This window comes from Mustela putorius, unplaced genomic scaffold (genome assembly GCF_011764305.1).
Source record: "Mustela putorius furo isolate JIRA1106 unplaced genomic scaffold, ASM1176430v1.1 tig00003869_pilon_pilon_pilon, whole genome shotgun sequence".
In the NCBI taxonomy this organism is placed as follows: Eukaryota; Metazoa; Chordata; class Mammalia; order Carnivora; family Mustelidae; genus Mustela; species Mustela putorius.
Window position 1 is genome coordinate 11,823,821 of NW_025422021.1, and position 16,774 is coordinate 11,840,594.

At 36.8% G+C, this 16,774-nt stretch overlaps 1 protein-coding gene across 1 annotated transcript in view; it reads left to right on the top strand.

Moving 5' to 3' along the window:
* Positions 1-50: 50 nt before the first annotated feature.
* Positions 51-16,774, top strand: part of CFAP210 (cilia and flagella associated protein 210) — a 36,973-nt gene continuing 20,249 nt past the window's right edge. The window contains exons 1-4 of the mRNA XM_004744095.3: positions 51-215; positions 5,502-5,728; positions 8,755-8,928; positions 9,027-9,220. Coding sequence (XP_004744152.2) covers positions 167-215; positions 5,502-5,728; positions 8,755-8,928; positions 9,027-9,220 — 644 coding nt within the window. The 5' untranslated portion in view covers positions 51-166. The remainder of the gene's footprint in view (positions 216-5,501; positions 5,729-8,754; positions 8,929-9,026; positions 9,221-16,774) is intronic.

A 16,774-nucleotide genomic window follows, 5' to 3' on the forward strand; every position in this document is an offset into this window, starting at 1 on the left:
CCCAATGGCCCGTGGCAGCACGCTCGCCGGTCCGCCGTCACTTCCGACGGCGTTGCTAAGCAACTGTGCAGTTTGGCAAACATTCGGCAGGCTGGAGCGCTATTCGCCCAGCATCGCAGTCATCTTTCCAAGTCACAAAGAGCCAAAGGCACCTACCTCGTTAGAGATGCTGGTGCGGTTTGGAAGGCGCTGTGGACGGGCAAAGGAAGATACAGGTGAGGTAAACTGGCCTATCTAGGCACAGGGATTGTTTCTGGCCTCCAGGCATAGAGTAAGGGTGGCAAATGAAAGTTTGGTTACTTTTTGAAAAGGGCTCAACCAACTCGAAAGCATCCCCACAGGGCATCATTGGGCTCTGTGTAAACGGACGGTTTTGCCTTCAGATGAATAGGTGGGTGGGAAAAGTTTACAGTAATAGAAGCGGAGAAAAGATAAGTCATAGACTCCCAGTTGACCGTCTGGCCTGATCCTCAAACAGTGCAATAGCAGCTCCAAGAGTCCGGTGTTTGCTGAATTCCCTTAAGCTTTTGTTATTCACTGAGTGAATTGGAATATCTTTTGGAAATATCAGTGACCTCATTAGAGTCTTGGCTGTGCTGTGAACCTACTGACTGCTCTTAGCAAAGTCTCTAATGGCAATGTCTCAATTTCCTCATCTCTAGAGTGAAGAAGTGTAAAAAATAATTCTACTTAGATAGTGTAATCTAGACGACCTGTTATAAAAATCTGATTTTTGAATAGAAGTAGCCTAGGGGGGCATCTAAAGAACTCTTTAGCAATTCCAATGATTTTATTTTCTTAAGTCTGTAAAATTTCCAATTAATGTTGTCATCGTGACCACTTGGACCTTGGGAATCTGGACTTTCTTCATGTCATTGCCTGAACTTCTGTAGCAATAGCGCCTCTTTATGCCAGATGTAGAGTGAGGGCCAGACATTAACTCACCAGTGGACATTAATGGGTATTTCTGCAGTGAAGGACCATGAAGTAGCAGCAGAAGGTCCTGACTGGTTGGAGAGAGAAAGTACCCATATGACATGTATTGAAAAAACACAATTAGTCTCACATACTCACTGTCTCATATACAGAGTACTACAGTAAAAGTACTTTGATTTATCTGATAGATATTAAATAATGTTTTGTGTCATTCAATCCAAAAGTTACCATCCGAGGGGTACCTGACTGGCTCAGTCGGTAGATCATGTGACTCTTGTCGTGCGTGTGAACAGCATGTTGGGTGTGGAGATTACAAATAAGTAAACAAAATAAAGGTACTATCTGAGCCTTACTACTAAATTATAATCTCCATTGAAGTAGTGAAGTAGGAGAGGGGCTCAGATATGTAGACAGCTATCTGTAAAACGATTATCTAAAGATTTAGTGGGGTGACATCAGCCAGAAATCTATTTTGGAGATAACAATCTCCAAAAGTCCTCCTCTTTATTAAATGAAAAAGAACACTGACCAAAAAAAAAAAAAAAAAAAAAACCTGTCAGAACCAACATTCTTTTGAGAACTCAGGAAATTAACCAAAGGCTTGCAATAACTGGGGAGTGTTTATCAGGAAAAATAGCCAAATCTTGGTAACAACAGTATGTTTTTTGCCATTTTAACTTGCTCTAATCCCATATTTTTTTCCTAGGCCCATGGAGATCTAGAAAACCATTGCTACCACAGTGAAATCCAGTGGCTTAGTAATATGGAGGGGGTGGAACCGGATTGGATCCTCTCCAAATCTCCCCCCTTTTTAAGAACTGTTATTTGACCTGTCTCACTGGAAAATCCCACTCACAAGGCTTGACTTTATTTGACCTGACTCAGAGCTCACTGGGTATACTTGTTAAAATGATCAGTAGCATTTTTTTTTTTTAACATCACAGCAGTCTGATGACTACATCAGTTACCACTAGGTAACTGTTGGTACAAACAACAAACTAACCAAAAAACTTAAGAGGAATACCTGGGAAATGAGATGTCCATAGGGGGCTGAAGATTCTACTTATTCCTGGGAATTCATAAGGACAAATGCATGCATCGTGCTGTGCACATGCCCAGGAAATACCTGAGAATGAAACTTTCACCTCTGGCTGAATTTGAGGCTCTATGCAAGAAAAAGTAAAGGCTAAGACAGAGTTGTAAACTATCTGCCTGAGCATTGAAGTCATGCTGCACCCCTCACAGAACATTTCTTAGCTAAGTCTGGGAAACTTATTTAAGGAAATAAAATTTAATTTAATGAAACTCTGTCCAGTTATTAGCTGACAACTAAATTAACCAAGCTGAAATTCCAGACAATGAGCTCTTCAAGACATAGCTTGATGAAACTTTTAAAAGACAAAAGCAATAACAGAATATATATTCCTTTCAAATGCACATAGAACATTCTTCAGGATAGACCATATGACAGGTTATAAAACAAGCCTTTATACATTTAAAAGGATAGAAATAATACAAAACATATTATCCAAAAACAGTGGAATGACTTAGAAATCAATAATAGAAATTTGGGGAATTCACAAGTATGAAGAAATTAAATGCTTTTAGGTTTTAAAAAATGGGTCAAAGAAGAAACCATGCAAATCAAAACCAAAATAAATGGTGGCTGTATAATGACTAACATAACATAATTTAAAAAATAGTGGTTGTTAGAATAGCTATTATCAAAAAGATAAGTAGGGACGCCTGGGTGGCTCAGTTGGTTAAGCGGCTGCCTTCGGCTCAGGTCATGATCCCAGCATCCTGGGATCGAGTCCCACATCGGGCTCCTTGCTTGGCAGGGAGCCTGCTTCTCCCTCTGCCTCTGCCTGCCACTCTGTCTGCCTGTGCTTGCTCTCGCTTCTCTCTCTATGACAAATAAATAAAATAAAAAATCTTAAAAAAAAAAAAGATAAGAAATAACAAATGTTGGTGAGGATGTGGAGAAAAGGGAAGCCTTGTGCGCTCTTGTTGAAAATGTAAATTAGTCCAGACACTATTGAAAACAGTATGCAGGTTCCTCAAAAATTACAAATAGAATAACCATAGGATTCAGAAGTTCCACTTCTGGGTAGTTATCCAAAGAAAATGAGGACACTAATTCAGAGAGATATCTGCACCCCCATGTTCATTGCAATATTATTTACATATGTTAGAATATGGAAACAACCTTAAGTGTGTATTAATGGGTGAATAGGTTAAGAAAATACGGTTTATATGTACAATAGAATATTATTTAGACCCAGAAAAGAAGAAAATCTTGCCATTGCAATAACATGGACTTCAAGGGGAATAAGTCAGACAGAGAAAGACAAATACTGTATGATGTCATTTATATATGTGGAATATAAAAAACAAACAAACAAACAAACAAACTCCATAAAACCTTCCCCAAAACCAGACTCATAGAGAACAGACTGGTGGTTGCCAGAGGCAGGAGATGGGCAGTGGGAGAAATGGTGAAGGAGGCCAAAAGGTACAAAGTTGAAGTTATTATAAAATAAATAAGTCCTAGAGATGTAATGTATAGCATCGGGACTATAGTTAGTACTATATAGCATAATTGAAACTTGCTAAGACAGTAGATCTTTAAAGTTCTTGTCACAAGAAAAAGATACTAATATGCTTAACAATATGTTAATCAAAACGTAGATGGTTTAACGTAGTAACCTTTGTTTAGTTAGCCTTTAATTGCAAGTAGCACAAATCAAGTTGAGTCAGTTTAGGCAAAACAAAGGAAATTTGTTACAAGGATGTATTTGTCAGGACTCTGGTTGCAAGTGACTAATCAAACTTATGATAGTTAAAACAAAGGGGACTATTTTGGCTCACATAGCTGGGGATTTATTTTATTTTTTTATTTTTTATAAACATATATTTTTATCCCCAGGGGTACAGGTCTGTGAATCACCAGGTTTACAGACTTCACAGCACTCACCAAAGCACATACCCTCCCCAATGTCCATAAAGATTTTATTTATTTGTTTGACAGAGATCACAAGTAGGCATAGAGACGGTGCGGCGGGGGGTGGTAGCCGGCTCCGGCTCCCCGCTGAGCAGAGAGCGGGATGCAGTCCTCAGTCCTCGATCCCAGGACCCTGAGATCATGACCTGAGCTGAAGGCAGAGGCTTAACCCACTGAGCCACCCAGGTCCCCCATATAGCTGGGAATTTAGGTATAACTTGATCCAGGACACTATTCTACTTCCCAGCTTTGTGTAGCTTATTATGCGGGCGGAGACTTGGTATGTGATAGGCAAGATGGTACCTGTGGTTCTAAACTCACACTTTAGCAACCAATTTCTCAATCCCATCAACCTTAATTCAATCCCCAAGGAGACTCTAGTTGATCCTTGCAGCTTTTCTCTCAGTGTCTTTATCTGTTTCTGAAGTCATGTGATTTCTGGCTTCTGCTTTTCTCCCTACATCTGTTTCATTCATCTTAAAATAAAAATAGTAAACATAATAACTAACATATATTGAGAACATACTGTGTGCCACATCCTATTCTAATTTTTTTACATATATAACTTCATTTAATTCTCACATCAACCACATAAAGTAGGCCCTATTAATATCTCCATTTTGCAGTTAAGGAACTCGAGAGTTAAATAATTTTACCTAGATTTACATAGTTCATATGTGGTAGTTCCTTTATGATGCTTTTTAAGTCATACATAGAATATCCAACTCAATCATATTTAAAAAAAAGGAAATTTATTTGCCCATGTAACAGGAACTCCAGGCTTCAGGTCTGATTGATTTGGCATTATAATGAGACACTTATTGCCCCACATTCCTCCTTTGTTTCTCCTTTGTGGTTCACAGTAATAGCTTCACTGTAAGGCTGCTTCCTTTTGTGGTCATAGGATGGTTGTCTGTCTGTTCTTTATGCTTCCTTGGTCATATCTAGTTTAAGAGTCACTCTCAGATGTCTCTTCCAGAAGAACAAGAAAGAACCTGTCTAAAAGTCACAAATAAATCTCTTTTCCTTTTGTTTGCTTATTACAGAAATAATTATTGGCAAAGGAGATGCAAGTATTCTTAAACTAATGAGGCCCACCCTGAGACCGTAGTTTTCCAAATTACATTGCTGCTACTCAATTAGGAAGGGATTGAATAGAGTCAATGATGATGTCCACAACTTCTAAAGATGAACATTCCCCCAAATTATCCATTTATAGACTGCTACTTGGTCAGTTTTGAAAAAATGTTTTAATAACAGCCTGTTGGGGTAGGTATTGATCTCAACTTTAAAGATGTTGATACTGAGTCTCCAAAAAGTTGAATGACTTATCTCAGTTTACAGAGTAAGGAAATGACCAAGGGAAGACTCAAATCTGTCTTTTGATTCCAAGTTCTTATATATTTTGTGCTTAATCTCAGTGTTCTTTTTTTTTTTATCTCAGTGTTCTTAAACTAACAAGAATAAAATTATTTAAAATAATTTCCAGATATCATGACAATATAGAAAAAACATTTAAACTCTTGAAAGTTTTTAACATTCATTCTTTAAAATTTATTAGAAATAAAGAACTCTGAAGAAGATCAAGCTCTCTATCCACCTCTTCTACCTAGCAAGGTAGATCTCCGGGAGGTTACCATAATTCCACAAAATGAGTGGAAAAGGATTCAAGATAGCCTTGATAGTTTGACAAGAGAAGCAGCATGTCTTCGTGCAGAAAGAAAGGCAAAGAAAGAAATGCATTTCCGATCCCAAGAAGTGGTAAAACATTGGACTAACACATATGCAGTAAGTATTAATCACCCGGGAGTACACATGCACTGAAGACTCACTCTCTTTTCTTAGTACTCTTCTATATGTTTTTTTTACATGTAAAATACCATAAAAAATACTTTGAAACACATTCTCAACAGCTTTATTTAGGAGAAGTGACACAATAAAGTAGACATATTTAAAGTGTGCAATTTGATAAGTTTTGGCATAATTATACACCCCTGAAACCGTTATAATTAAGATAATGAACATACTCATCACCCAAAGTTTCCTCGTGCTCAGTTTATTGCTTCTCATTCCTCCTCACTCTTTTTCAGACAACTGATCTGCTTGATTCCTTTCTTTCTTTTTTTTTTTTTTCAAGATTTTATTTTTAAGTAATCTCTACACCCAGTGTGGGGGTTGAACTCACAAACCTGATATCAAAAGGCACATGCTCCTTCGACTAAGCCAGCCAGGCAGCCCTGATCTGCTTTCTTTTCTTCCTTCCTTCCTTCCTTCCTTCCTTTCTTTCTTTCTTTAAAGATTTGTGTATTTATTTAAGAGAGAGAGAGCGCACGCATACCTGTGCAAGCAGGATTTGGGGGAGGGCAGAGGGAGAGAGAATCTCAAGCAGACACCCTGCTAAGCACAGAGCCAAATGCAGGGCTCCATCTCACTATCCTGAGATCATGACTTGAGCTGAAATCAAGAGTCCATCACTTAACTGACTAAGCCAGCCAGGCACTCTTGCCCTCAGCTGCTTTCTATTATAAATTTTATTCAATGCAATTGTTTTGAAATTCTTTCATGTTGTTGTGTATATTAATCATTCATTCATTTTTATTGCTGAGTAGTAGTATTCCCTTGTATGGACATACCACAGTTTGTTTATCTGTTCAATGGTTGATGGTTTTGGCATCAACCAAATGTTGATATATGAGCTGTTTCCAGTTTGGGGCTATTATAAATAAAGCTGCATATGAACCTTCATGTGTAAGTTTATATGTGGACATACACTTTTACTTCTCTAGGGTAAATATCTGGGTAGAATGGCTGGATAATATGATGGTTGCATATTTAACTTTGTAAGAAACTTCTGAACTGTTTTCAGAAGTAGTTCTAATTTTACACTCCCATAAGAGTATAAGTGTTCTATTTTCTCCACATTCTTGCCAACTTTCTATGGTCCATCTTTTTAATTATAGACATTCTAATAGGTGTGAAGTAGTTTTAATTACAATTATAATTTGAATTTGAATGCCTCTGATTATAATGATGCTTAACATCTTTTTATAAACTTATTTTCTATTGTATATCTTCTTTGGTGAAGTGTTTATTGAAATCTTTTGCACATGCTTAAATGGGGTTTGTTTTGGCATGCACATAGGTGGCTCAGTTAATTGAGCGTTTGACTCTTGGTTTCATCTCAAGCCATGATTTCAGGGTCCTGGGATCAAGACCTGAGTCAGGTTCTGTGCTCACCGCAGAATCTGCTTGAGATTCTCTCACTCGGTCTGTCTCTCTTTAAAATAAATAATTAAATATTTTAAAAAATAAGTGGGGTTTGTTTTCTAATTTTTATTATTAAGTTTAGGGAATTTTAAAATATATTCTGAATACAGATCCTTTATTAGATATTTGATTCAAAAATATTTTCTCCCAGCTGTGGGAAGGGACATAGAAAGCTTATAGTACCTTGCTTTAGGAATAGTGTTCATAATTTATTCTTTTTTTCTAGAAGAGGGAAAAATGTCATGGCTGATATCATGTATTACATATGTTACATGTAATATATATAGCATGTGCAATAGTACATATTTTATAATATATTATATCACATATTATATTACATTACATATTATGTATATTACTATATATATTATATTATATATTACATATATATGTTATGTTCTAAAAAATGCAAAACTACAGGGAAAGAAAACAGATCTGTGGTTGCCAGGGATTGCAGATGGGGGGAGTTGTTGGTATACCAGGGCATGAGTTCCATGAGGATGGAACTGTTCTATAAGTGACTATGCATTTGTAAAACTATACTAAAAGGGGGTATGTAGATTTTGCTCCTAAAAACATGATTTTAAAGAAGTCCCTGATCCATAAAGGGATGGGGGAGTGGAATATACCATATAAATAAACCGAAGTAGCACACTGTATATAATGCTTTGTATCTCCATGGATGTTAAAGAATAAGAAGAAGTATAGTAAATGTGGTAGAAATGTAGTAGTAAAAACTGTTTTATAGGCACAGAGATTGAAAAAACAATAGACCAGAATAGAGAGCTTAGAAAAACTCACATGTTATATATGGGAACTTGACATATGACAGAAATGTCAGTCAAGACAGAAGGGAAAGGACTGGGTATTCTGTAACTAATACTGAGATAATTGGCATATGGAAAGATGAAATTATATCCTTATGGTATAGAATATGCAAAAATGAATTTCAGCTGGATGAAAACCCAGATGTGAAAAGTAAAACAGTAAAAATTTAAAATAAATAATAGGTTATCTTCAGGATTTTAGTGTAAAGTAAGGTTTACTTAAGACATATGAAGTATGACCCATAGAGGAGAAGAAGGACTCCATCTGACGTGACACATTGGATAGACTCCTCATAGATGTAGAAGAGCATTAAATATGCTACTGTTGATTTTTTAAAGGAATAAAAATAGTAATATATATATTTATATAAATATGGAAAGGAACTTTGGAAGTGAATATAAGAAACTAATAATAGTGGTTATCTTAGAGATTGCTGGTGGAAGCTAGGATTAGAGGGAGAACTTCACTGTATATCTTTACAATATTTTGGGGTTTTGAACCAAAAATATTAATATTTAAAATATTAAACATGTTACCTACCCAAAAGTTCAATTAAAATATTAGCTTATAAGTGTAACATCTTATTTTATTTATTAATGATATATGCAAATACAATAGCTCATAATGAAAGCTCAAATTATTTTGTTATATGTAATGTTAAATTTTATGAAATTGAGTTGAAAAATGAAAATAGAAGACTGATTTTTTTCTTTTTTTAGGGGATGAAAGAACAGAAACTTGAAGCCAAAAAGAAGCGTGATGAAGAAGTAGAGGCAGAAAGACAAATTCTTGATATAGAAGAAGAAATATACAAACAAGGAGAAAGAAAAAAGGCTATTGAATTTGCAAAGCAATACCAATTGTACCAGACAGAAAGAGTGAAACGCTTTCATGTACTACTTGGGTTTTCTTGCATTTCTCTCTATATTTAATGTTATCTATACATAATTAGACTTTATTTTCTTAAAATGCCACAATTTTTTTTTTGTAGTCAGGACTTCTTCTTAGTAGAGTTATGAAAGAACGTGATGCACAGATTGAATTCCAAAAGAATAAAATAAAATCAGATGAAAAATGGGAAGAACAATTGAAACTCAGCATTGAAAAATCTTTTAAAGAAGAAAAAGAAAAAGCAGAAAAACAACGCAGAGATAGAATGGCTCTTGCCAATGATCATTTAAAACAGTATGTATATATGAATTACCTTTTTTGTATCTTATCTTTCTCACAAAAGCTTTTTTTTCAGATTATAAAAGTAATACATGCTGAAATACCTAGTAAGTAGAAAAAATACAAAGAAGGGTTAAAAAATCTCTATTACTCTTACCCAGAGATAATATATTAGTTACTATTGTCACAATAATGTGGCATAACAGTCACACAATCCAGTGGCATTCAGCAAACCATTGATTTCTCATGCATCTGTGGGTTGTTTTAGCCTGGTTGTACAGCTTTTCTGCACACTACAGAACTGGTTGGGTTTGCTGGTTGCTGTGGAGAGGGCTCTGATCTGTTCCATGTATGTTCATTTTTAAGATCTAGGATAAAGGGACTTGGGGAAACTTTTCTCATGGTATTGACAGAGATGCAAGAGAATGAGCCTGAGCTTAAAAGAAGAGATTATGCTGAGTGAAATAAGTCAAGCAGAGAGAGTCAATTATCATATGGTTTCACTTATTTGTGGAGCATAACAAATAACATGGACACGGGGAGTTAGAGAGGAGAAGGGAGTTGGGGGAAATTGGAAGGGGAGGTGAATCATGAGAGACTATGGACTCTGAAAAACAATCTGAGGGGTTTGAAGTGGCGGGGGGGTGGGAGGTTGGGGTACCAGGTGGTGGGTATTAGAGAGGGCACGGATTGCATGGAGCACTGGGTGTGGTAAAAAAATAATGAATACTGTTATGCTGAAAATAAATTAATTTTAAAAAAATGTGGCTAAACTCAAAGGCAAAGTCAAGGAAGTGCACTTGATCTACCATAAGGCTAAAGCAAAACATATGGCCAAGTCTAACAAGCATGGAATAGAGAAATAGACTCCAATGGAAATGAGAAGTGAGAGAGTGAGTCTTTTTGACCAATAATCTAATCTACTGCAATAATCTGTAATTTTTTGGCATGTTGGTATATAGCCATATATTTTTTGGTGGTGGTGGAGGGGGTCAGATTCATTGAGCTGTAATTTACATTTACTAATAAAATTCACCTTTTAAAAAGCATATAGCTATATAACTACCCCTAAGTCAAGATATAGAATACTTCTAGCACCCCAAAATTTCCCTCATGCTCCTGCGCCTTTGCACTAAGTTCTATTCTTCACCCTCAGGCCCTGGCAATCTTTGAGCCACTGCTACAGACTTTTTTTCTGAGCATATATACTCATATTTTATAAAATGGAATCAGATCAATAGTATCATTGGATATTTTTTCACTTACTAGTATATTATGAGCTTTTGCTATGTCAGTAAATAGAAATCAAACCTTAACTCTTTCAAAGAAGTAGCTACTATATATGTCAGGAGAGGGAATTGTATTTGTGTATAATTTTACTTACTTTTCTAAACAGCTGATACATACAAATAGGAAAAGGCACAAAGGGGATTCAGTAAAAAGTCTGTTCCTCATCTGCTGGCCACCTTGTTTTTCCAATGTGAGACTTACCAGTTTCTTTACATCATAGTTTAAATATGCATGGATCATTTTAAATTTCAAACAATAAACATTTTAAACAATATTACGCTTATGAAGAAAAATTATTTTTGTACTTAAACATATTATTAATATATGATCATTATAGAATTACAAAATACAATAAAACAAGATGAAAATTAAAATCAGTAGAAACTGGGGCACCTGCATGGCTCAGTGGGTTAAAGTTCTGCCTTCAGCTCGGGTCATGATCCCAAGCTCCTGGGATCGAGCCCCACATCAGGCTCCCTGCTTGGTGGGGAGCCTGCTTCCTCCTTTCTCTCTGCCTGCCTCTCTGCCTAGTTGTGATCTCTATCTATCAAATAAATAAATAAATAAATAAAAATCTTTTAAAAATAAAAATAATAAAAATAAAATCACTAGAAACTGTGATCCAAAAAAACCAAAAAAACAAAAAAAACAAAAAAACAAAGCAGGCACTGTTAACATTTGGGCATATATTTGTCTACTTTTCAAAGTTTTTTTAAAATTTTGCTAATAGGAAATGAATATTTACTTGTTAAAATTTGATACAACAAAATTTGGAATAAAATTGAAAAACCCATCTTCATATTCACACTTTCAGTGTCTCTTTAAGTCCCATTTTCCTTTTCTCAAACAGCATTATAAATAGTTTGTGACAAAAATAAATAAATAAATAGGGGCTCCTGGGTTGCTCAGTGGTTTGGGCTGCTGCCTTCGGCTCGGGTCATGATCTCAGGGTCCTGGGATCAAGCCCCGCATCGGGCTCCCTGCTCCGCAGGAAGCCTGCTTCCCTCTCTCTCTCTCTCTCTGCCTGCCTCTCTGACTACTTGTGATCTCTGTCTGTCAAATAAATAAATAAAATCTTTAAAAATAAATGAATAAATAAATAGAAAAAAAAGTTGTGACTACCCCTTCAGAATGTTCTGTTGCTATTACTCATATCTGTATACAGGGCATATATAAGTGTGTATATATTTTTAGCCATGAATGTTTTACAATGTATCTTTCTGTGACTTCATTTTTTTCAATCAAAAATATACCTTGAATATCTTTTTTACTAGAATATATCGATCTGTCACATCTTTTAAAATAATCTTATTGTACATTAAGGATGTACCATTATTTGTTTAACTGTGTTATTATTGAGGGAAGTTTGGATTTTTCCCTCCTCCTTTTCTAACAATGCTGTAGTGAACATCCCTGACCTTATGTATTTTGTTACTTTTGTCCAAAGATGTAGTTATATAGAGTAGTTTTTTTTAACCGAGCTTGGATTTTACATGTGGAGAGAAACTGCCTTTGAGAAGGCTTTAAATATGTAATCATCACTGATCTCTGGTACCCTTTTTATGTTATAATCAATGCTGGGCAGTAATTTTTTCAGAATTTAATGGACCAGGGTGCCTGGATGACTCAAGTCATTAGGCATCTGCCTTCGGCTCAGTCATCATCTGAAGGTCCTGGGATGAAGCCCTGCATTGGGCTCTCTGCTCTGCAGGAAGCCTGCCTCTCCCTCTCCCACTCCCCCTGCTTGTGTTCGCTCTCTCACTTGTCTCTCTGTCAAATAAATAAAATCTTAAAAAAAATAATTTAATGGACCAAAAAGTATTATCTCCTAATTTATATTTCTCTCAATTTCTAGTGTGGCAGGTTATTTTTTCATATGTAAATATTCACCTGTTTTGGTTTTTGTTATAAATTGGTTACTCCATTGTTCTGTTATGTAGGTTGTTTCATATTGATGTGTACGTTTTTCATTGATTAAAAACTGATTAAAAAGCAGTTTTTATATATGTTGGATATTAATCTTTATTAGACATATTGCAGATTTTTGTCATCATTTCTGAATGTTTTTAGTATTTTCTTTTTTTTTTATTTTATTTATTTTTTTTTAAAGATTTTATTTATTTATTTGACAGAGAGAGATCACAAGTAGACAGAGAGGCAGGCAGAGAGAGAGAGAGGAGGAAGCAGGCTCCCTGCTGAGCAGAGAGCCCGATGCGGGACTCGATCCCAGGACCCTGAGATCATGACCTGAGCCGAAGGCAGCGGCTTCACCCACTGAGCCACCCAGGCGCCCCTAGTATTTTCTTTTTAAAGATTTTATTTTTAAGTAATCTCAATACCCAGCATGGGGCCCGAACATACAACCCTGAGACTGAAAGTCATGTGCTTTACCAACTGAGTCAAGCAGGCACCCCTGAGTGGTTTTAGTATTTAGAAGATATTAATTTTTTAAAAGATTTTTATTTATTTGATAGGGAGAGAGAGAGCAAGCAGGGGGAACAGCAGGCAGAGGGAGAAGGAGAAGCAGGCTCCCCACTAAGCAAGAAGACCAACTTGTGGCTCGATCCCAGGGCCCTGGAATCATGACCCAAGCTGAAGGGAGATGCTTAACCATCTGAGCCACCCAGGTGCCCCAAGAAGATACTAATTTTTATGTGCTTAAATCTGTCTCTCTTTGTTGTTATGGTTTTGAGGTAGGGGTGTGTGTGTACAGTGTGTGTGTGTGTGTGTGTGTTTTCTCATAGTCACAAATGTCTGAGTGACATAGATATCGATTCTCAGGATACATGTATTGCCATATTGTTTAGTCTTCATTTCTTGTAATCCTTAGTAAAAAGAGAAGGGGGAGCCCCTGGATTTTTTATAATTTTTTCTTTGTCAGTGTCAATGCCCAAGGGTTTATACAAGTTAGGGACAGCGCCATTGGCATACGGAGGCAAATATTTGAGCAATGTGTCATCTTTGAGAAATCTCTCTTATGTTGGCTGTTGTGGCTGAGATAATTGCAGGTAACAGACTGATCTCCAGGAAATTACCTGGCAAGTGGTAACACCTTCACAGGCCATCTACCTACCTATAACCTTTGCATGTAGGCTGTGATCAGGCCAACAGGATCCCTTTCCATGGGGGTCTTTCCATGTGCTTTCCATGTGCTGTTAGAGGTTCCAGCAGGTCTAAGGTTTTTTTTTTTCTTTGGCTTATCTTCAGTGTAGTCTAGGAGATGTTGACTGGGCTCTGAGCTCACCTTAAATTCCTTTCTTTTTCCTGGTGGGCTTTGTCTTTGTGAATGATGTCCAAATATTACTTAACTTGATTGCACTCTCGAATGCCCTGTTTTTTGCTGAAATTTCTTGAAAATTCAAGTATAAGGTAAGACTTTGCTTTATTTAGTTTCTAGTAGTGATATAGAAATTCTTCCATTCTATTTGTTGCATTATGGGGACTTAGGAAGGGAAGGCTATTTGACATGTGGGTTTGGGTTGCCAATTTGCAAATTTCCATAAGTTCTATATCTTAAATTTATTAAGAAACATTCAATTCTGTAATTGAGGACAACAAAGGAAAATGCAAATCTATTATTATAAATTTTTTTAGGTATATGAATTTACAAAATTATCACCAAGTACAATTGTGTTGGATGTTGATTCATGTGTCAGTTTGATACAATTCAGAATGTATGTCACTTAAGATACTGTAGGAATGGTAATTAGCCCTTAAAAAGCCTCTTGAAGTGAACAATAGAACTGGAATACTAACACTGGTATTAACCTGAATAGATACAGAGGACCATGTAGTAGAAGAGAGAGTTTTTACCCCCACTTTCTTGAATAATAAGAGTCTATTCTGGGGCACCTGTTTAGCTCAGTTGTTAGAGCATGGGACTCCTCATCTGAGGGTTGTGAGTTAGAGCTGCATTTTGGGTGTGGAGCCCTATTTAAAATAGAAAAGAAAAAAAATTTAAATACGAGTCTGTTGGGGGAAAAAACTTTAAGATAGACTATTTTTTCATTCATTAATAAATTCATTCATCCATGCATTGTTATAAACATTTATTGGACAATCTCCGTTTGCCAGCCACTGTTCTAGTAACTGCAAATGCAAAAATGAATACAATTATCTTTTTTCTTTAAGAAGTTTACAATCTGGAGAGGAGGGTATAAATATGGAACAGATAATTAGGGTATGATAATAGATATTTTGGCAAATATACATACAGGATATGTGGAAGTATATAAAATGGACATCTGATCCAGTCTAGAGAAGGGGCTAATTTTTAGAAAAGATCAGTTCTAGCAACAAAGTGTGAAATCTGAGCAGGCGTAAGTCATGCATAGTGGAGATGTAGAAGTATTTTAAGCAGAGGAAATAGCAGGGGTGAAGTCCCAGAAGTGAGTTAAAGTATGATGGGTTTAGGTAACTACAAGCAGGCAAGAGGACTATAATAAGAGGCCTAAGAGAGCAGTGTTAAAGATGAGATTGGGAAGAGGCAAGGGCCAGGTCATGATGTGCCTTGTAGGCTGGGTGTATACGGCATGCCAAAATTTGGAATGACTTTCCACTTTGAGCAAAGACCTTATTTTAATCACACAGAAATGGAAATTACAGGATACCAAGAGGCAACACTCTTTTCCATGCCCTGGTAATTGTACAACCAAGTGCTATTCAGGTATTACCTGGTGGTGATTTAAAATATGTCCACACATTCTTTGATACTCCTCCCTTCAGAGGGTGGAGTCTAATTCCTCCCTCCCTTGAGTGCTGGCTATAGAGTAACTCATTTCCAGTGAAGAGAATGAGTAGAAGTCATGAGGTGTAACATCCTGAGAGAGATTAGGATATAAAGGGCATTTTGGGAAATTGGAAGGGGAGGAGAACCATGAGAGACTATGGACACTGAAAAACAACCTGAGGGTTTTGAAGGGGCGGGGGGTGGGAGGTTCGGGGAACCACGTGGTGAGTATTGGGGAGGGCACGTATTGCGTGGAGCACTGGGTGTGGTGTAAAAAACAATAATACTGTTACACTGAAAAGAAATTTTTTAAAAAAGGCATTGTGACTTCCTTCTTGCTATCTTGGATCACTCATTCTTGAGGATATCATGGCATAAGGACACTCAGGCAGCTCTATGTAGAGGTCCATGTGGCAAGGAGCTGTGGCTTCCTGCCAAGAGATATTTAAAAATAGTTCTCCAGCCTCAATCAAGCCTTCAGGTATCTATTACTCCAACTAACATCTTGACTGCAACCTCTGGAGAACCACCCAGCTAAGTTACTCCCAGATTCTTGAATCTCAGAAATGGTGAGAAACAATAAATGTTTATTATTTTAATCCATTAAATTTAGGGGTTACTACTCAGCAATGGATAGCTAAAACACACTGTATAATTGCTGATCCTGGGCCTGAAAGAGAGATTTCCTACATTTTTAAAACAATCTCTAAGCTGCAGACCTGGGCAGTCTGTTCCATTGTTGGGCTTTCAGCAGTCTAAGAATCTGCCTGGGGCTCACAGCCCAGTGGACATAATGAGGATGGGGCAAATGAGGGACCGTACTGACACCAAAATCCCCAAACGGAGGGGTTTTGACCAAGAAGCTTAACCATAATTATTGAAAAGAAATTTAGGGGCGCCTGGGTGGCTCAGTGGGTTAAGCCTCTGCCTTCAGCTCGGGTCATGATCTCAGGGTCCTGGGATCGAGCCCCATATCGGACTCTCTGCTCAGCAGGGAGTCTGCTTCCCCCTCTCTCTCTGCCTGCTGCTCTGCCTACTTGTGATCTCTCTCTCTCTCTCTCTCTGTGTCAAATAAATAAATAAAAATCTTTAAAAAAGAAAAGAAATTTAATAATATCTTTAGATACTGCATATAATTCTATTTCCTTCTATTGATAGGTAAGCCTTTCTCTGGGAAGAAGCCAATAGACCTTGCTTAAGAATAACTCAGTTACTATTTATCTATCTCATCAGCTTCTCAGAAGAAGGAAAAATCATCATAGGATAGTTTGCATCACTTTCACCGGATCAGATCATCCAGAGAAAAAGCAGAGAGATGAGGGCTTAAGTGACCATCAACCATTCCTAATGATTAGAAACCCATCTTAAATCTAAGAACTTCCACATTTTTAACTCTTGATCAGATCACTCCTTTGAGTCCCAGCTTTACATATCCAACTGCCTTTAAGACATCTCCATTTGGAAGTCTCAAAGATGTAAAAAATCTTAAATGTCTAATATGAAATAAAATTTTGATTCTCCACCCTTGCAGTGGAATTTCTAAAAGTTGC